At 39.6% G+C, this 21,343-nt stretch overlaps 3 protein-coding genes across 3 annotated transcripts; 2 read left to right on the top strand and 1 right to left on the bottom strand.

Annotated features, from left to right (window-relative positions):
• Positions 1–2,266: 2,266 nt before the first annotated feature.
• On the top strand, positions 2,267–3,438 carry LOC125017227 (trace amine-associated receptor 13c-like). Its single transcript, XM_047600107.1, has 2 exons — positions 2,267–2,436; positions 2,619–3,438. Exons 1-2 carry the CDS (start codon positions 2,267–2,269, stop codon positions 3,436–3,438), a joined length of 990 nt encoding a protein of 329 aa, XP_047456063.1.
• Positions 3,439–8,841: 5,403 nt separating this feature from the next.
• LOC125018067 (trace amine-associated receptor 13c-like) lies at positions 8,842–10,025 on the top strand. Its single transcript, XM_047601712.1, has 2 exons — positions 8,842–9,011; positions 9,209–10,025. The coding sequence occupies exons 1-2, from the start codon at positions 8,842–8,844 to the stop codon at positions 10,023–10,025; spliced, it is 987 nt and encodes a 328-aa protein (XP_047457668.1).
• A 4,075-nt stretch (positions 10,026–14,100) lies between these two features.
• On the bottom strand, positions 14,101–15,211 carry LOC125018068 (trace amine-associated receptor 13c-like). Its single transcript, XM_047601713.1, has 2 exons — positions 14,999–15,211; positions 14,101–14,917 (listed from the first exon to the last, which is right to left on the bottom strand). The coding sequence occupies exons 1-2, from the start codon at positions 15,163–15,165 to the stop codon at positions 14,101–14,103; spliced, it is 984 nt and encodes a 327-aa protein (XP_047457669.1). The 5' UTR covers positions 15,166–15,211.
• Positions 15,212–21,343: the final 6,132 nt, after the last annotated feature.

The raw sequence follows: 21,343 nt of genomic DNA on the forward strand, positions 1-21,343 counted from the left end.
AATTTTGAGAATCAACTCAGTTTCCATGTTTCTCTGCTGTTTGCATTGTCTGTCCACTCTGACTGTGTTAGGAGAGTGGCTTTTAATACTTTGTGTATTTCAGTTCTGTAACAAACACAGGGCAGCTTTTAATTCAGAGACGCCAGTTCTGCTAAACTGTGAATTTAAATATATCGCTAAGATACCAGTTAATATTTTAGGTCAGAAAGAAGCAGCAGTCTGCAAATGGATGAGAGAAGCCACTGTTTTTTTTTGTTGTTGTTGTTGTTTTTGTTTTTTTGTTTTCACACCAGAGCTTGTCTTGTTCTTCAGAGATATTTGGTGGCAGGAGTGCAGCTTCTCAGCATAAAGATCATTCGTCAAACTCATCGTGTTGTTCATTCACCAGAACTCTCGTAGATGAACCACAGAACAACAATAAATGAACAAACACTCTCTGATGCTTCATTTTACATTTGTAATTACAGGTTGTTCTGAATTCACTTCCTGCAAAATGATATTCAGTCCCCACACGTTTTACAAACGTTCAGCATGAAATGTGTCATAATATAGTTTCAGGGGTTTTGTCTTTATTAACAGAACAACAGTTAAACACAATATTTATCAACTACTTCCTGAGTTCGAATGAAATAAACTGTGGGGATGGAAGCATCCTAAATATATAGTATGTACAGTAATTCACACCCATAATCTGGAAAGAGAAAAAAGATGTTCACCAAAATAAATGAATAAATGCATAAAAAACAGATCATTATGTTTTTCTTCCCATTACACGTTTATTTATGTCAAATACACACCTCAGCTATTTGATAAAGTTATTACAGCTTTAGCTGCAGTACACGGAGAAGGCTTCAGAGAAATACTTGCTACACTATGTCATCTAACAACACGCTGTGGAGTAATGTTAAATACTACTGATCGTGCAAATCTATGTAGGCTATAGATATGTGCAGCACACAATATTGATAATCTCATGTGTTTATGTTGAGTGCTGCTGTGTTCTACTAGTTGGCCTTGTTGCTGTGGTTGTAGAAAGTGTTAATTGGTCCTGGATGTCAGTGAATGCACAATACATTTCTACATTTAAAAAAAAAAAAAAAGCACACCAGTCAAAACCATAAAGAACCAATCCAACCCCAAACTTCAGATCATCTCTAATAAACTTCATGTAATAAACCAGACCTTGACAATGAAACACAAGGATTTTAAATTAAAAGATTTGCCTCAGGATTGCAAACAAAAATATCAAGAATACTAAAATACTGCAAACACTTAAATATGAAAATACAAACTTAAACTCAATTTTTATGATGCTCAGGATTTAGCAGACACATGTGTAGGACAATTGGGAGATCCTACCACACTGGATTGAATTCTCAGACGAGGGAGGTCAGCAACAAATGAGTTAGGACACACAGTTCTCCTGAAGTTGATAGTATCCCAACAAGGGTGATCAGGACTTTATACGCAGTTCTTCACCCACTCTAGTGCCAGTTCTACAATAATTGCAACAATAATCCCAGAGTATTAGGAAGAGTAGATCCTCCTTCCCAGTAATCATCTGGAAGAAGTAGTGAAGATGGTAGACATCAGAATCAGAATCAGCTTTATTGGCCAAGTATGGGTGCACATACAAGGAATTTGACTTTGCAGTCACTGTGCTCAGTGGTACTTGAAAAATAAAAACAACATTCAAATAAGAATAAAAATAAAAACCTATGAAAAAAACATTTACAACTTTACAACATAAATAAGACTTTCAGAATAAAATAATGAACCTGGACTGTCACTCGGGAAGAAACTGTTTGTGTGCTGGGTGGTGATGGATCTGGCATTGATGAGGTACAGGCTCAGCAGAGGTGAATTGTGTGGTTGGTTCTTCAGCCTTAGCAGGAGGCCAGTGGTCGTGGTGAAAGTCACTCGATACTACTATCTTCTTGTGGAAACCAATATCCACAAGGGTCTGACATTAGCACAAACATAAATAAAGTGCAAAAAGGGACGCTGAAAGAGAGAGGCCTGAGCCGCTTCACCTGAGCGCACCGCCATCTTGGATGTATTCTTACACATCACATTGAGTTCCTAACTAGCTAACTCTGCTTGAAGGAGGACTTTCTCTAAGCTCATGAGATGATGGTAAAAATATTAACCTCTCACGGCCACCAGAGGGAAAGAGGAGGAGCGATTAGGAGGAAGAGGAGGAATGAATCTGATATATGAAAAAGAGCTTCAGGCAGAAGCTCAGCAGCTTCTTCTAATTCTAATGATGACGACCTTTGAAGAGGCTGAACTCTGCTTTCCACATCTCAACTCCTCCTGCAGGAAGACCATGCGTTCTCACTCAGCATCTGTCTTCATTTACCTGATACTGTCCCTCATCTCTCTGATCACTGTGACTCTTAACCTGCTGGTCATCATCTCCATCTCCCACTTCAAGTAATCTAATGTTTAGCGACTTTATAAATGTCAGAATCAGAATAGAATTTGTTGCCACGAATGTTTGTACATACAAGGAAGTTGCCTTAATGTCTGAATAGACTAAATAGACTAAGTAGAGTTCAGTCATGCTTTTATCTGCTTGAATTACTGACATGTGTGTTGCTTTCTTGCTTCTCCAGGCAGCTCCACACTCCCACCAACCTCCTCCTCCTCTCTCTGGCTGTCTCAGATTGCTTCGTGGGCCTCCTCATGTTATTTCAAATCATGCTCTTAGATGGCTGCTGGTTCCTTGGTGATCTAATGTGTGCCCTGTATTATGTTTTTTCATATGTCATCACCTTGGGTGCCATAGGAACCATGGTGCTGATATCGATTGACCGCTATGTGGCCATTTGTTATCCTCTACAATATCCCACTAAAGTCACTCAGAGAAGAGTTCGTATCTGTGTTTGTCTGTGGTGGATCTGTTCTGTTCTCTTTCCAAGTCAGGTTTTGAAAGATAATGTGCAACAACCAGGCAGGTATAAATCCTGCTCTGGAGAGTGTGTGATTGTTGTTGATAATGTTACAGCAATAGCAGATCTTCTCTTGTCCTTTGTTGGTCCTGTTACTGTCATCATAGTTCTGTATCTGAGAGTATTTGTGGTGGCTGTGTCTCAAGCTCGTGCCATGCGCTCTAATATTACAGCTCTTACTCTGCAGCGTTCAGGGAAAGTAACAGCTAAGAAGTCGGAACTGAAAGCAGCCAGGACTCTTGGCATTGTCATTGTTGTGTTTCTGATATGTCTCTGTCCATATTTCTGTGTTACTCTTACAGGTCAGGACACCCTACTCAATTCTTCATCTATTGCGTTTGTTTTATGTCTGTTCTATTTTAACTCCTGTCTAAATCCGATCATCTATGCTCTGTTTTACCCCTGGTTCAGAAAAACTCTTAAACATATTGTTACACTTCAGATACTGAAGCCTGGCTCCTCTGAGGCCAGCATAATGAAATGAAATTTTGAGAACTCAGTCTCCATGGTTCTCTGCTGTCTCCAATTGTTTTATGAGAGTGTCTTTTAATACTTTGTGCCCTTCAATTCTCTAACAAACACAGGGCAGCTTTTAATTCAGAGACGCCAGTTCTGCTAAACTGTAAATTTAAATACATCGCTTAGATACCAGTTAATATTTTAGGTCAGAAAGAAGCAGCAGTCTGCAAATGGATGAGAGAAGCCACTGTTTTTTTTTGTTGTTGTTGTTGTTTTTGTTTTTTTGTTTTCACACCAGAGCTTGTCTTGTTCTTCAGAGGTGTCTGGTGGCAGGAGTGCAGCTTCTCAGCATAAAGATGCTTCGTCAAACTCATCATGCTGTTCATTCACCAGAACTCTAGTAGATAAACCACAGAACAACAATAAATGAACAAACACTCTCTGATGCTTCATTTTACATTTTTAATTACAAGTTGTTCTGAATTCACTTCCTGCAAAATGATATTCAGTCCCCACACGTTTTACAAACGTTTAGCATGAAATGTGTCAGAATGTAGTTTCAGGGGTTTCGTCTTTATTAACAGAACAACAGTTAGACACAACATTTATCAACTACTTCCTGAGTCCGAATGAACTAAACTGTGGGGATGGAAGCATCCTAAATATATTGTATGTACAGTAATTCACACCCATAATCTGGAAAGAGAAAAAAATGTTCACCAGAATAAAATAATACATGCATAAAAACACATCATTATGTTTTTCTTCCCATTACACGTTTATTTATGTCAAATACACACCTCAACTATTTGATTAAGTTATTACAGCTTTAGCTGCAGTACACAGAGAAGGCTTCAAAGAAATACCTGCTATATAGTTTCTTTGTGATTTAGTGCTTAGAACAGATAAAGTCATTATAGTAGGTGACTTAAACGTCCATGTTGATGTTGGCAGTGACAGTCTTAGCTCTTCATTTATGTTATCATTAGACTCAATTGGCTTTTCTCAGAATGTAAATGGTTCAGCTCACTGTTTCAATCACACTTTAGATCTTGTACTAACTTATGGCACAGAAACTGAAGGTCTAACCGTATATTTTCACAACCCTCTATTGTCCGATCTTTCTCTTGTAACATTTGAATTTACTATAAGTTATTACACAGTAATTGGAAAGACATTTCGTTATGGTAGACACTTATCTGATGAAGCTGTAACTAGATATAAGGTATTAATTCCTTTAGTATTTACCCCAGTGCCCTGTGTTAGTGATGTGGATGTCAGCAACCACAATCTAACTCCATGACAAATAGATTATTTTTTTGACAGCACGACAGTATCACTTAGTACAACTCTAAATCTAGTTGCTCCTCTTAAAAAGAAGGTGGTAAATCGAAGGAGGGTAGCTCCATGGTATACTTCACAGTTGTGTAGTTCAAAGCAGGCAGTTCGAAAGCTGGAAAGAATTTGCCATTCCACTAGTTCTGAAGAAGCTCACATAGCCTGGAAAGATAGTTTAACAATTTATAAAAAAAAAAAAGAACTCTCCATAAGATTAGAACAGCATATTATTGTTCATTAATAGAAGAAAACAAGAACAACCCCAGATTTCTTTCAGCTGTAGCCAGGCTGACAAAGAGCCGCAGCTCTGTTGAGCATCTATTCCTTCAGCCCTCAGCAGTAATGACTTCATGAGCTTCTTCTCCAATAAAATTGTTGGCATTAGAGATAAAATTCACAGCACCCTTCCATCTGTCAAAGATGTAAATACAGTGGCATTAGAAACTTCTGTAGGACCTAGTCAATATTTGGATTCTTTCTCTCTAATTGATCTTCCTGAGCTCACTTCAGTTATTACAGCATCTAAACCATCAACTTGTCTTCTAGACCCCATCCCGTCTAAGTTGCCCAAGGAGGTTATTCCATTAATTAATACCTCCATATTAAATCAGATAAACTTATCTTAATTAACAGGATATGTGCCCCAGTCTTTTAAAACTGCTGTAATTAAACCATTACTTAAGAAACCCACTCTTGACCCAGATGTTTTTGCCAACTATAGGCCAATTTCCAACCTTCCTTTTATCTCTAAAGTTTTGGAAAGGGTTGTTGTCAATCAGTTGGTTGATCATTTAAACAGGAATGGTTTGTTTGAAGAGTTTCAGTTAGGTTTTAGAGCTCATCATAGTACAGAAACAGCTCTGGTTAAAGTTACCAATGATCTCCTCATGGCTCCAGACAATGGACTTGTCTCTATACTTGTCCTGCTAGATCTCAGTGCTGCATTTGACACTATTAATCACAACTATCACAATATTCTACTACAGAGACTTGAAAGTGTGATCAAGATTACAGGAACTGCACTAGACTGGTATGAATCATATCTGTCAGACAGATTCCAGTTTGTCCATGTAAACAACAACTCTTCTATATATACCAAAGTAAGCAATGGAGTTCCTCAGGGTTCTGTGCTAGGACCAATATTATTCACATTATACATGCTCCCCTTAGGCAATATTATTAGAAAGCACGGCATAAACTTCCATCGCTACGCAGATGATACCCAGCTATATTTATCCATGGAACCAGATGAAACTAATCAGCTGGTTAAACTCCAAGCATGCCTTAAAGACATAAAGGTTTGGATGACCTGTCATTTTCTACTTTTAAACTCAGACAAAACCGAAGTTATCATATTTGGCTCTAAACATGTCAGAGATTCATTATCTAATCACCTGCTTTTGTTGGATGGACTTACCTTGGCCTCCAGTACTACTGTGAAAAACCTTGGTGTTATATTTGACTATGTCCTTTAATTCTCACATAAAGCAGGTGACCAGGACTGCTTTCTTTCACCTTTGTAATATCATCAAAATTAGGAACATCCTTTCTAAAAGTGATGCAGAAGTTCAAGCATTTGTGTCTACCAGGCTGGATTATTGTAACTCGTTACTGTCTGGCTGTCCAAGTAGCTCTTTAAAAAGCCTCCAATTGATTCAAAATGCTGCAGCAAGAGCACTGACAGGAATTAGGAAGAAAAATCATATTACTCCAGTATTAGCTTCTCTTCATTGGCTCCCTTTAAAATCTAGAATTGAATTTAAAATCCTCCTCCTTATATACAAGGCCCTGAAAGGCCTAGCTCCATCATATATGAAAGACCTCATAGAACCATACTGTCCAAACAGATCCCTACGATCTCTAAGTGCAGGTCCACTTGTGGTTCCTAGAGGTTCTAAAAGTAGAATGGGAGGTAGAGCCTTCAGCTATCAGGCTCCTCTCCTGTGGAACCAGCTCCCAGTTTGGGTTCTGGAGGCAGACACAGTCTCTACGTTTAAGGTCAGGACTAAGACTTTCCTTTTTGACAAAGCTTATAGTTAGGGCTGGACTTAACCATCCCTTACTTATGCTGCTATAGGCCTAGGCTGCAGGGGGACGATGCACTGAGGACATGTCCTCTACTCTTTCTTCTCTGGCTCCTGTCCTCTAATATCTTATCATTTTATTTTCTATCTCTTATAATTTACTAACCACTGTATCTCCCTCTCTCCCCTCCATCTTCTTGTGAGGGTCTCTGGTCTGGAGTGCTAAATATCTGACTTGTGGAGTTGTAAGCTACATCTGCTGCTGTGGCCTCATCAACCAGCCCAGTCTTTATGGTCTGGAGTCTGTGTATCAGACCTGTGGAGCTCCATAAACTACATCTGTCCCAGTCGTCATGGCCTCCTCCAGTGGTCCACTCCTACCTAGATGAACAATTCACCAACCTGCCCATGATTCCTGTTATACCCACAAACTGTCTCACAGATCATCAGCTATGTGTTAAACTACTAGATCCTACATGTTTCCTTCGGCAGATGGGTCCCTCCGTATGAGCTGGGTTCTGCTCAGGGTTTGTTCCTGTTAAAAGGGAGTTTTTTCCCTCAGGCTGCTCTGGAGGTTGCAGGCTGTTTTTTGTGAAGCGTCTTGAGACGATTTGTATTGTTATTGGCGCTATATTAACAAAACTGAACTGAACTGAACTACACTATGCCATCTAACAACACGCTGTGGAGTAATGTTAAATACTACTGATCGTGCAAATCTATGTAGGCTATAGATATGTGCAGCACACAATATTGATAATCTCATGTGTTTATGTTCAGTGCTGTTGTGTTCTATTAGTTGGCCTTGTTCCTGTGGTTGTAGAAAGTGTTCATTTGTCCTGGATGTCAGTGAATGCACAGTACATTTCTACATAAAAATAAATAAATAAATAAATTTAAAAAAAAACAGCACACCAGTCAAAACCATAAAGAACCAACCCAACCCCAAACTTCAGATCATCTCTCAAATAAACCAGACCTTGACAATGAAACACAAGGATTTTAGGTTAAAAGATTGGCCTCAGGATTACAAACAAAAATATCAAGAATACTAAAATACTGCAAACACTTAAATATGAAAATACAAACTTAAACTCAATTTTTATGATGCTCAGGATTTAGCAGACACATGTGTAGGACAATTGGGAGATCCTACCACACTGGATTGAATTCTCAGACAAGGGAGGTCAGCAACAAATGAGTTAGGACACACAGTTCTCCTGAAGTTGATAGTATCCCAACAAGGGTGATCAGGACTTTATACGCAGTTCTTCACCCACTCTAGTGCCAGTTCTACAATAATTGCAACAATAATCCCAGAGTCTTAGGAAGAGTAGATCCTCCTTCCCAGTAATCATCTGGAAGAAGTAGTGAAGATGGTAGACATCAGAATCAGAATCAGCTTTATTGGCCAAGTATGGGTGCACATACAAGGAATTTGACTTTGCAGTCACTGTGCTCAGTGGTACTCGAAAAATAAAAACAACATTCAAATAAGAATAAAAATAAAAACCTATGAAAAAAACATTTACAACTTTACAACATAAATAAGACTGTCAGAATAAAATAATAAACCTGGGCTGTCGCTCGGGAAGAAACTGTTTGTGTGCTGGGTGGTGATGGATCTGGCATTGATGAGGTACAGGCTCAGCAGAGGTGGATTGTGTGGTTGGTTCTTCAGCCTTAGCAGGAGGCCAGTGGTTGTGGTGAAAATCACTCGATACTACTATCTTCTTGTGGAAACCAATATCCACAAGGGTCTGACATTAGCACAAACATAAATAAAGTGCAAAAAGGGACGCTGAAAGAGAGAGGCCTGAGCCGCTTCACCTGAGCGCACCGCCATCTTGGATGTATTCTTACACATCACATTGAGTTCCTAACTAGCTAACTCTGCTTGAAGGAGGACTTTCTCTAAGCTCATGAGATGATGGTAAAAATATTAACCTCTCACGGCCCCCAGAGGGAAAGAGGAGGAGCGATTAGGAGGAAGAGGAGGAATGAATCTGATATATGAAAAAGAGCTTCAGGCAGAAGCTCAGCAGCTTCTTCTCCTCATTCTAATGATGACGACCTTTGAAGAGGCCGAACTCTGCTTTCCACATCTCAACTCCTCCTGCAGGAAGACCATGCGTTCTCACTCAGCATCTGTCTTCATTTACCTGATACTGTCCCTCATCTCTCTGATCACTGTGACTCTTAACCTGCTGGTCATCATCTCCATCTCCCACTTCAAGTAATCTAACGTTTAGCGACTTTATAAATGTCAGAATCAGAATAGAATTTATTGCCACGAATGTTTACGTACATACAAGGGAGTTGCCTTAATGTCTGAATAGACTAAATAGACTAAGTAGAGTCCAGTCATGCTTTTATCTGCTTGAATGACTGACTTGAATTACTGACATGTGTGTTGCTTTCTTCCTTTTCCAGGCAGCTCCACACTCCAACCAACCTCCTCCTCCTCTCTCTGGCTGTCTCAGATTGCTTCGTTGGCCTCCTTATGTTATTTCAAATCATGCTCATAGATGGCTGCTGGTTCCTTGGTGATCTAATGTGTGCCCTGTATTATGTTATAGCCTACATTTGTACCTCTGCTGCAGTAGGAACCATGGTGCTGATATCGGTTGACCGCTATGTGGCCATTTGTTATCCTCTGCAATATCCCACTAAAGTCACTCAGAGAAGAGTTCGTATCTGTGTTTGTCTGTGTTGGATCTGTTCTGTTCTCTTTCCTAGTCAGATTCTGAAAGATAATGTGGAACAACCAGGCAGGTATAAATCCTGCTCTGGAGAGTGTGTGGTTGTTGTTGATAATGTTACAGGGATTGTAGATGTCCTGTTGTCCTTTACTGGTCCTATAGCTGTCATCATAGTTCTGTATCTGAGAGTGTTTGTGGTGGCTGTGTCTCAGGCTCGTGCCATGAGGTCTCATATTGCAGCTGTCACTCTACAGGGCTTGGTGAGTGTTAATGCAAAGAAATCTGAGCTGAAAGCAGCCAGGACTATTGGCGTTGTCATTGTTGTGTTTATAATATGTCTCTGTCCATATTACTGCGTTACACTTACAGGCCAGGACGCCCTACTCAATACTTCATCTGTTCTATTTGTTTTAAGTCTTTTATATTCTAATTCCTGTTTAAACCCGATCATCTATGCTCTGTTTTACCCCTGGTTCAGAAAATCTGTTAAACATATTGTTACACTTCGGATACTGAAGCCTGGCTCCTCTGAGGCCAGCATACTGTAGAGAGACGAGCTACTGACTTTAATGATGCTTTCATACATAGAAACAAGGAGCGATTTTCCCTCAGCTGGGTCTGTTTGGTCTTGTTTAAATGCAGCAATCACACTCTGTGACAGAAAGAAATGAGCAGAGCTGAGTCCGGATAGAGAGGGTGGTCTCAGCCCGATTCCAGTCACTTTGCATAAACTTAGTTTTCTACACCTAGTCCAGATGTTGTTCATATAAAGAATTCATAGAACTTATGAATCCCCTGTGGTCTCACTGTGGTTCACACGTCAATTAGATTATTGGCAAAATTATGACCAATCCCAAAAAAATGTACTGCAAGAATGCGGTGTTGCCTGAAGTTTGTCTGTTTGTTACTCCCTGAATTGGAAGATGTCAAAGTGCCCCAGAGAAGAGGTGTAGAAATCTAGAGGCACATTTTCAACAGCCTTCACGCTCCTCTGCTCTGCACTGTCAGTTCTTTGTCCTCTCTGATTGTGTTATGGCAGTGACATTTAATATTATGTGCATTTTATTGCTGTAACATACGCCATGTAGGCCTTCATTCGCCCTTCATACAAACTACCAGGTAGTATTTTCTGTCTAAATAAAACCATGTTGCTCCAAATGACTCTTGTTGCTTCATGTGAAATGTGAAAGTGTGGCTCAGTGTAAGAAACAGCAGTTTAAACCCATTACCTGTCAAATGTTATGTATGTGGAACTATATACATATTATTAATAGCCTGTTCAGGCTGGAATCCTGGGTAGATTTGTGGATGAAAATGTTGATAGTGGTGGTAAAATGTTAAGATATTGAAGTGATTCTCAGTCTGATTTAAAAACGGGTTACAGCCTCATTACTGATCCCAAGTAACCATGTACAGAAAAACATCTCACAGCGTTTGATTTATTGAAAAATAACCTGCTGCTGAGCAAAACATTTAAATAACCTCAGTGTGACTGCAGAGTATGTTTCATCATAGTATAGATCGTGTGAAATATCCAGTGTGCATTTCAATCATTACAAACTGTTTTGTTTTTTATGGTATATTTGACCTATTAGCAGTAAAGTTAATATCGATGACTCTCAGGGGAATAACTTCCAGGTTCTTTGTGTTCAAGGAAGTTCATGAACTGGTCTTATGATTATTATTATACCTTTCTATGAAAGCAAAATGTCTCCAAACCCTGAAGTGGTCTATATATCAGTGTTTACTACAGCTACACTGGTCAGTCATAACATTATGACCAGCTTCGGAATACTGTGTAGGTCTCCCTTGTGCCTCCAAAACAGACCCATCAGATAATGGGCATGCACCTTCTGAGGGGGTCCTGTGGTGTCTGACAAAAAAAATGTTGGGCCTTTGGGTCCAGTGGGTTGAGGGGAGGGGCCTCTGTGGATCATCTCAGAGATACTCAATCAGTTTAGAGGCCAGGGACCTCATTCATCAAATTGTATGTAGAAAAGGTCCTAAATTCTGATGTAGGAATGAAATTTAGATTGTGTGTAATTACAAAAAAATCCAGATTTATCCAATGTGCAGACACCGGTCCTACACACACTAATAAGTAACCGGTGATGATAAATCCCACCTGTTCTTAACTACTAGGCTCCTGCATGTTTCGGGTCATTTACATTCAGAAACGTCCCGAATTGACCATATATGGCAGCAACAATCCCTTTAAGAATGTGTGAAGGGATTTTTTTTTATCGTCACCGAAATCAGGCAAAGAGGAAGAGGGTCAATCCCACCTACGCGCTCCATTTCAGAGCTGGGGGAGCTGGAGAAAAACCACCAAATCAATAAATAAAATAAAGATCATCTGACCAACATCACAAATAGCCTACTTTATTGCAAATAAATGAGTCACTGAAACAGTTTTGTGCATCACAAATGTAAAATAAATAAAAAATGAAGTCAGATGAAAATTAAAATAAGAAAAATGAAATTTTTCACTTTCTCAGAGATCAGCTAACAGGCAGACTGATCTAAAATCATTGTATGATACTCGCTCTTGTGGTTTGTTTCTCGCTCCAACAAGAGTTTTAAATCACAGCATAAATTCATTAGTATGTGTAGTTCCAATAGATTTTGTGTGTGCGCACGGTCAGAGTAATGTGTAAATTTACACACTTTTCTAAGCACAAGTACAAACTGATAAATTCCTTATTTTGTGTCAGAACGTGCTGACGCTCTCTATGCACAGATCTGCGTATGCACAGTTGATAAATGAGGCCCCGGTCAACACCTTGTGCTTTTTGTCTTGTTTCATGTTGTTCCTAAACCATTTGTGTGTGTGGACGCCGCATGTTCCACAGGTGCGATCAGCTGGGATGAGCTGCAGGTGTGTGAAACTGGGAACAAACCAGAAGTAGGTCAGCTCCGCCTGCCAAAAGACACAAACACAAATACTATACACAGGTGTAATACAGGTATACAGGTAATAACCAACAGAATGATAAAGTAAAAGACTGTCACTTCAAGTCTGACTGCAGAATTCTTCAAAAAGTCAGTTTAAATGTCAGCAAAGCCTGACAGTTAGTTAAAGGATTTACTGTTATTATGACAGTTGACAGGTAAGAGCTGTTCTCAGTGTGGGTCTATAATTATCAAAAAAACAAAACAAAAAAAAACCTGCTTCACAGGATTGTCAGAGAATTTCTTTCCATGCCGACACTCCTCCCACCTCTTCCTCCTCCTCATTGACCCTTGGTCTCCATTAGCAGACAGTGAAAAAAAATGCTTCCATCAAAACTAAACTGAAGAGTCAATAGTCTGCAAAAAATGTTACGTATTTCCACACGCTTTCTAAAAATGTTAATTCAAATCTGATGCAACGAAAATGAACACAACAGAGTTACATCCATTTTAATCACAGTATTACCACAAAGCATCTGAACTGTTAAAATGTTTGCATATTATCCAGCCTGAGGCATACAGGGGAGGAAGGGTTAAACACCAACTTCAAGACAGCACTCTTCAAAAGGGACAAAACCAAAAAGATCTCAGTATTCACACAGAATAAATTAGATGTTTCCTCAGATAAGTCAAGCAGCAGGTATCCTCTTCAACTGAACTTCCACACCTTGAGGTTAAAGTCAACAGCTGCTATAGGCTACAAAACATCATTGGTATTTTGTGTATTTCTTATCAGGGATCACTCACTCCCATGCTGACTGCAGGACGTCTGACAAAGTCTCAGATACCACTGAAAGCCATTTGTCACCTTCAGAAAGAGTTAATTGCATAATTAAAAGATGTTTCATCAATACTTTGTTTTCTTATTTATAAGATGATTTATTCCACAGTGGGGAAATTGGTGGAGTTGAGGCAAAGTATTAATGACAGCGCACAAAAGATAAGGAAAAGTAAACAAGAAATAAATACATAAAAACAAAGGTCAACAGTAGGATGCTGAACTGAATGTGTTGTCAAGAAGTTTGTTCAGATCTGTACACAATAGCAGAGGGGCACAAAAGAAAAAAAAACTTTAAGGCAGCTTCTGATTTAGGATAAATAAAATATATCTCATCTCATCTACTACCACTTATCCTCACTACGGGTGCCGGGGTTACTGGAGTCTATCCCAGCTGTCATTGGGCGAAAGGCGGTGACCACCCTGGACAGATCTCCAGTCTATTGCAGGGCTAACACATAGACAAACAACCATTCACTCTCACTCTCATTATAAATATATAACAACATATATTAATAAATATATAAAAAATAAAGAAAATGCATCCTGAACAACTACAGAAATTATTATATTATCTGCAATATTTTTATCTGTGAGATAATTTTCTGCAAAACGTTGATCAGATTCAACTTACAGCCTCCTATGTGCTCCATCATTCTAATTTATTGATTACTAAGGTTTATTTTCTTTGTAACATCGTCTGGATGTGGGTTTGGTATTGATTTGAGTCCCAGGCTTCAGACATGTATTCAAATGTACGTATATCTAAACCATTGAATCACAGTTTCCCAAGTATGAAGAATGTGCCGCAGTTACTGTTTATCCAGACCTTTACATTTAAATAGGCATCACAATCAGGTGCATTGTTGAGATAAATGTGACGTGTTGTGTCTCTACAGCACGTTGTCATTACAAGAGCCAGACTGCAGGATTTCAAGTGTGACAATCATTTTAATAGATTTTCTGAACCAGGGGTAGAAGAAGGCGTAGATGATTGGGTTTAGGCACGAGTTAAAGTAGAAGAGACAAATAATGAAGGCAGCAGAGGAGGCATTGAGCAGGTTATCTTGTCCTGTGAGCGTCACGCAGAAAAACGGACACATACACATCAGAAACACGATGATGACAACGCCGAGGGTCCTGGCTGCCTTCAGCTCAGACTTCTTAATGGTCAATGTGACTGAGTGCTGCTGACTTACAGCTGCAATGTGGGAGCGTATGATTCGAGCCTGAGACACAGCCACCACAAACACTCTGAGATACAGAATCACGATGACAGTGATGGGAACAACAAAAGTCAAAATGAGATCTGCCATCCTAGCAATGTAATCAATAACAATCACACACTCTCCGGAGCAGGAGTTATACCTCCCAGGTTGTTTCAGATTGTCCTTCAGGTTTAGACTTTGCAAGAAAACAGAACAGAGCCAACACAAAGAGACACAGATCTGAACTCTCCTCTGGGTGATTTTGGTGGGATAATGTAAAGGATAACAAATGGCCACATAGCGGTCAACAGATATGAGCACCATGGTTCCTACTGACGCAGAGGTGATGATGTATGATAGATACTGATACAAGACACACATCAGGTCACTGAGGAACCAGCATCCATTTATGAGCATGATCTGGAAGCACATGAGGAGTCCTACAAAGAAATCTGAGACAGCTAGAGAGAGGAGGAGGAGGTTGGTGGGAGTGTGGAGCTGCCTGGAGAAGGAAGAAAGAAACACATGTATCAGGATCAATGATCAACATGACATAAGAAGGTAATGATATATATTCTTTTACCTGAAGTGGTAGATGGAGACGATGACAAGCAGGTTGAGGATGACAGTGAGCAGAGAGATGGACGACAGCAGGATGTGAATCAGCATGACTTCAAATTCAGGACGCTTTGGCTTTCTGCAGGAGGAGTTGAAGAGTTGTGGGAAGCAGAGTTCATCTCCCTCCATCATAGCACAGAGGAGCAGTTTCCTAACTCCAATCTTTGTGCCACAGTGCTAATTTATCTCCTCGTCACGCCTCCTCATTGGCCTCCTCAAACCTTCTTCTCATCCTCATCCTTCATCAAAAGTTTCAACTTTAGAATTTTCTCTGCCTTCTTTTTTGTTGTTTTTTCATCCATGTGCATTAACAATCCCAAAATATTCCATGAGAAGCATTTCTACAATGTTCACATGGGTCTGTGCATAAACAGACTGGCACTAGAAACCATTCATTGTGGCTTCACCAAACAGCGTTTGATTTTGGTGTGATCAGATCAAAACTCGTCCTTCCCCGCGGTTTTAAGAGACCTGACATATATATTTTTGCAACCTTTAGTCAATCTTGGTTGTGTTTCTGCCACACTGCCCCAAACCCTCAATGGTTTGGAGGAATAATTGTCACATATGGGGGCAACTGGTACTTGTACTTCAATGTTGTTGTAGGCCAGCAGCCTGTTCTCAGTCACGTCACTGTTGTGTCATATTTGATCGACTTGTCAGTGTCTGTGTCTCATTCTCATTCTTTTGAAATGTTTTTGTTGTTTGTCTGTTTGCCCCCACACAGTCTTTCTGGGGAGGTAACGATGTTGTCCTGAGTTTAAGGAGAGCATCACAGAGTTGTTTACCTTTCTAGGTTATTGTTAATGTGTGTTAATGGTTACTTTTTATCTTACCTGGACAAAAAAGGACAAGGAGACACCACGTGACACAATCCACGCCGCTGTTGCTATGCAACCACATCACCTTTTGTATATTTGTTCATAATACTAATTCTGTATTTTTTTTATTACATTGCTTATTTTTACTTTAATTGAATCTCGTCTTATTTTATCTTTCTTTTGGTTTTATGAGTCTTTACTTTTACATGCAACAAAGCTATGATGACAAAGTAATAATAATAATAATAATAATAATGGATTGGATTTATATAGCGTTTTTCAACACACAGAGTGGTTCCCAAAGCACTTTTATAGAACCCATTATTCATTCATACACATTCTCACTGGTGGTTGTAAGCTACTTTTGTAGCCACAGCTGCCCTGGGGCAGACTGACAGAAGCGTGGCTGCCAATGTGCGCCAAACGGCCCCGCCAACCACCACCACATTCATACACATTCACATGGGCCAAGGTGGGTAAGGTGTCTTGCCCAAGGACACTACGACAGTAACTGGGACAGAGCGGGATTCGAACCGCCAACCCTCTGATCATTGGACGACCCGCTCTAAAAAGTAACATCCTGTGGCCCTGTCCCTCATGTTTTTCCACGTGACCCTAAAACAGTTTCTTGATTTGTTTGTCAAGGCGCCTGCAAATGACTCTTGATGTAGCAAAGATACATGGAGATGTAAAAAAATAAAAATAAACCGTCATGGTTAACTTCAGGTGACAGCGATGACAGTTCATAATGGAAAGAGATGCCCCAGATACTCCAGAAGCTGCCTGAGCAGTTTGTCTCATCTCATCTTCTACTACTGCTTATCCTCACTAGAATTGTGGGGGAGTCGATCATCAGGCAAAAGGCGGGGTACACCCTGGACAGGTCACCAGTCCATCGTAGGGCTGACACAGAGACAAACAACCATTCGCACCTAGGGTCACAGACACAGACAGAACATGCAAACTTCACCCAGAAAGGCCCGAGCTGGACCTGAACCCCCCGCCTTCTCACTGGGAGGCATCAGTGTTACCCACCGAGCCGCTGTGCCTGCCACCTGAGCAGTTCATTTTTGTTTTACTTTGAAAAAAACTGAAGTGTTTACTCCTTGCAAATGTGTCTGAATGTGTAATGAGAACTCTGGTGAACCAGGAGTGTTCCATCGTACATGGCAGTACCCAGTCTGCATCCTCTACTGCTGCCTTTTAGTCACATTCAATGATTTTGGGATAAAAAAATGACTACATGTCATTATCAAAGGTCTTATGAGTAGTTCTGGTGGTTGACTAATGTGATCATTGTTTCATAACAGGCTACACTAATGTGAGCAATCTGTATGGTTAAAATATAAATGTAGATTTGCCCCTGTCCTGTCCAGCCCCTGTGTTTTAGTTGTTTCTCTTTATCAAATAAATAAATTAAATAGAACATATCAGTGTATATCTGGGGCTAGCTTGGTTTGCTCTGTGCTCCAGCAGCTCTGTCCAGAACAACTGTTTTCCTGAGATTTAGTGAAGATTATGTTCACACATCCTGGCCTGTCCTGATAAATCTTTAGGGGTTGTTAGTGGGTCACAGGTACAGTTTGAAAATTTTATCAATTCTTGATTTCATGCAGCAAACACTAGTCCATACAATCCTCCCAGTGTGATCCTCTGTCTGTTGTTCTGTCTCTACCTGATTGTTCAGGCCCCAGAGGTTTGATTCTTGCTGCTGAACAAAACAAAACAAACGTCTACATGTGAAGTGTTAATGGTTGTCTAATGAACTGCTCTCAAGGAGGATTCACACGTTCTCCTGTTAATGTGACCTAACTCCAAACTCTGGTCTCAATGGGATCCTTCCAATCAGAGGTGTTAACAAAACATACAAGTCAATGACATGATGCAAACGTTATGACACAATAATAATAAAAAGAATACAGTGCAAACATGATGCAATTTTGATTCATTCATTTATTTAATGTAACCTTTGATCATGGACAGAAACAGGAAGGTTTTAGGTTTCATCATCTGAAGCTACAGGGTGTGACAAGAAACACAGTATTATTCAATATTCTCCAAACTTCTAAAGCTTCTGGTTAGGTCCATTATTACCAGAAGTCACCGAAATCATAATCCTGTTTTTTTCTTCTCTGTGACTTTCCCCTACATGCAGACGAGTTATTTCCTCAATCAGACTTTAACAAATGTTGTAGAATCTGGAAAGACTTCTAATAAAACCTGCTCTTTGAAAGTCCAAGGATGTATCTCTGGTAAATGTAGGCACACATTACTAAATATGTTTTTTTTTTCTTTTAGATTTATTTAACAGTTAACAGAAAACTGATCTCACATATATAATAATTTGGGTTATATCCATGAGTTTCTGAGAGCTCTGTGCCACCCACATCGTCAGTGCATTCCTAGGTGTTCTGCAGTCTGTAGCTTTTGGCAGCCATTTCCAAAATGGTCAGGTTCATTCATTTTCTAGTATCTTTGTAGTTTTTCCTTTTTTATCAGGTAAATCTTGGCTAATTTTGAAAACGTTAAAATCAGAATATCATTTATGTTGTAACTGATAATGAAGTATAATTACTCTCAGTCCACTGATTATTTTCTGTTGCAGGTTTATCAATTAACTAGTTTTTAAAATCACTTCCATCTGACTCCTGTGAGGCCGGTGCAGAATATTTCAAGATTTATCCTCAACTTGAGGTTGTATTCAATCAAATTAACCAGTGATAGATGTTTTGTGAAAAGAAAATCTGCACAAAACCAACTTAAATATAAGATCAATGTTTGTTCTAGGGCTTTAAAGGACAGATCCTCATCAGTCAGAATGGCTAAATATTTGTGACCATTTCTATTTCAACCCCATGAACAGTTGACAACATGGAAAGGCAAGATGGAAACTGTTCACCACTTTAATACAGCATGATCTTTCATTTATCTGCATTCAGCACTAGTGTGGCTGAGTCAAACGGGTCCAGAATCCTTTGCAAACGAGTTACCACCTGAAGTCTGGAAACTGTGGACGTCACCAAAGAATGAGTTTCCTTGTCTTGTGTTGCAGTTTGTTCCTGAGATTGAAAAACATTTATTCTGCTTTAGTTTTCACTTGAAAAGCACCTCGTTCAGATCATTCAGATCACCATTTGTAAGAGAAGGAGCTACAGATTTAGAGGCTCTTATTTTTACTATACTACTAATTTTACCAGAGATCCATCCTTAGACTTTCAAAGAGCAGGTTTTATTAGAAGTCTTTCCAGTTTCTACAACTTTTGTTAAAGTCTGATTGAGGAAATAACTCGTCTGCATGTAGGGGAAAGTCACAGAGAAGAAAAAACAGGATCTTGACTTCTGTGACTTCTATGTTAATAATGGACCTAACCAGAAGCTTTAGAAGTTTGGAGAATATTGAATAATACTGTGTTTCTTGTCACACCCTGTAGCTTCAGATGATGAAACCTAAAACCTTCCTGTTTCTGTCCATGATCAAAGGTTACATTAAATAAATGAATGAATTAAAAAGTTGTTGCATCATGTTTGCACTATATTCTTTTTATTATTATTGTGTCATAACGTTTGCATCATGTCATTGACGTGTATGTTTTGTTAACACCTCTGACTGGAAGGATCCCATTGAGACCAGAGTTTGGAGTTAGGTCACATTAACAGGAGAACGTGTGAATCCTCCCTGAGAGCAGTTCATTAGACAACCATTAACACTTCACATGTAGACGTTTGTTTTGTTTTGTTCAGCAGCAAGAATCAAACCTCTGGGGCCTGAACAATCAGGTAGAAACAGAACAACAGACAGAGGATCATACTGGGAGGATTTTATGGACTAGTCAAGACTTTGACCTTATGTGACCCTGGCTAGTGTTTGCTGCATGAAACCAAGAATTGATAAAATATTCAAACTGTACCTGTGACCCACTAACAACCCCTAAAGATTTATCAGGACAGGCCAGGATGTGTGAACATAATCTTCACTAAATCTCAGGAAAACAGTTGTTCTGGACAGAGCTGCTGGAGCACAGAGCAAACCAAGCTGGCCCCAGATATACACTGATATGTTCTATTTCATTTATTTATTTGATAAAGAGAAACAACTAAAACACAGGGGCTGGACAGGACAGGGGCAAATCTACATCTCTATTTTAACCATACAGATTGCTCACACTAGTGTAGCGTGTTATGAAACAATGATCACATCAGTCAACCACCAGAACTACTCATAAGACCTTTGATAATGACATGTAGTCATTTTTTTATCCCAAAATCATTGAATGTGACTAAAAGGCAGCAGTAGAGGATGCAGACTGGGTACTGCCATGTACGATGGAACACTCCTGGTTCACCAGAGTTCTCATTACACATTCAGACACATTTGCAAGGAGTAAACACTTTGTTCACAACAGTTTGTTCAAAGTAAAATAAAAATGAACTGCTCAGGCACCAGGTGGAGTCTATAACTACTACTACTACTTCTACTTCTCACTACTCAGGTGAGGCGGAAAAAAACATTTCTAAAGATTAAGATAAACAGACACTGACATTGGATCAAATACGACACAACAGAGATATGATCGACAACAGGAACTTCTTTTTTAGAAATAAATTGGAAAGAATCTGACTTTCTAAACATGCACCAGTCAGAGAAATCAAACCAGGCACTATTTAACATAAAATGATCTGGACATTGATAAAATGGATAATAATATGATACCATGTCGCAGACCACTAGAGGACAGGAGATGTGTAGCAGCAGGCTGCATTCTGGCTTTAGACAGACTTTGTCTCACCCTGGTGGCTGTCCTCAGTTCTACACCTCTGGTCAACTTTTCAAGACAAAGGAATCACATTGTGATTCCTTTGTCACTTTCTTTGTCTTTCATACTTTTTCCTCGGCTGAGGAGCAAAGACTGTGAGGAGTTCTCACAGTCTTTGCTGCTGTTCTGAGACATGAGAAAACAGAAACAACACGTAGCTAACAGGAGGAGTTTCAGTTGTTTGTTTTTCTCAAAACATCTTGTCACACAAATCCTGAAAGTAACAACCTTAACAAAGTTAACTCTGAAATGTTGGACCATCTCTCAGGTTGCTTGGGTCATCTTTCTGATATGCAGCATTCTGATCCAATACTGCTTCACTGATTCATTTGATAATGCACAATCGGTGTGTTTTCGCAGACAGTGAACACACCACAAACTCCTGACTCCCCCGTTATTCTTACCATTCATATACTACCGGATCTATTGATTTACTGTGTGAATCGGCTACTCAGTGATCATTCTACTTACTGGAAGCTTCCCACTGATTCTCTGAATGGACTCTGATGGAAAGATGTTGATGAGGTCAGCTGCAGTTACTCTAAATGGCACCAGGTAGTGCTGTTTCCTCATCAACCCCGGGGATCTCTTTATTACAGACAGTATAACGACCACACACTGGACTGGTCCTCAGCAGGGAAGTTTCTTTATACTTAGACTTTAATGATCCACAAG

This window comes from Mugil cephalus, chromosome 12 (genome assembly GCF_022458985.1).
Source record: "Mugil cephalus isolate CIBA_MC_2020 chromosome 12, CIBA_Mcephalus_1.1, whole genome shotgun sequence".
Classification (NCBI taxonomy): Eukaryota; Metazoa; Chordata; class Actinopteri; order Mugiliformes; family Mugilidae; genus Mugil; species Mugil cephalus.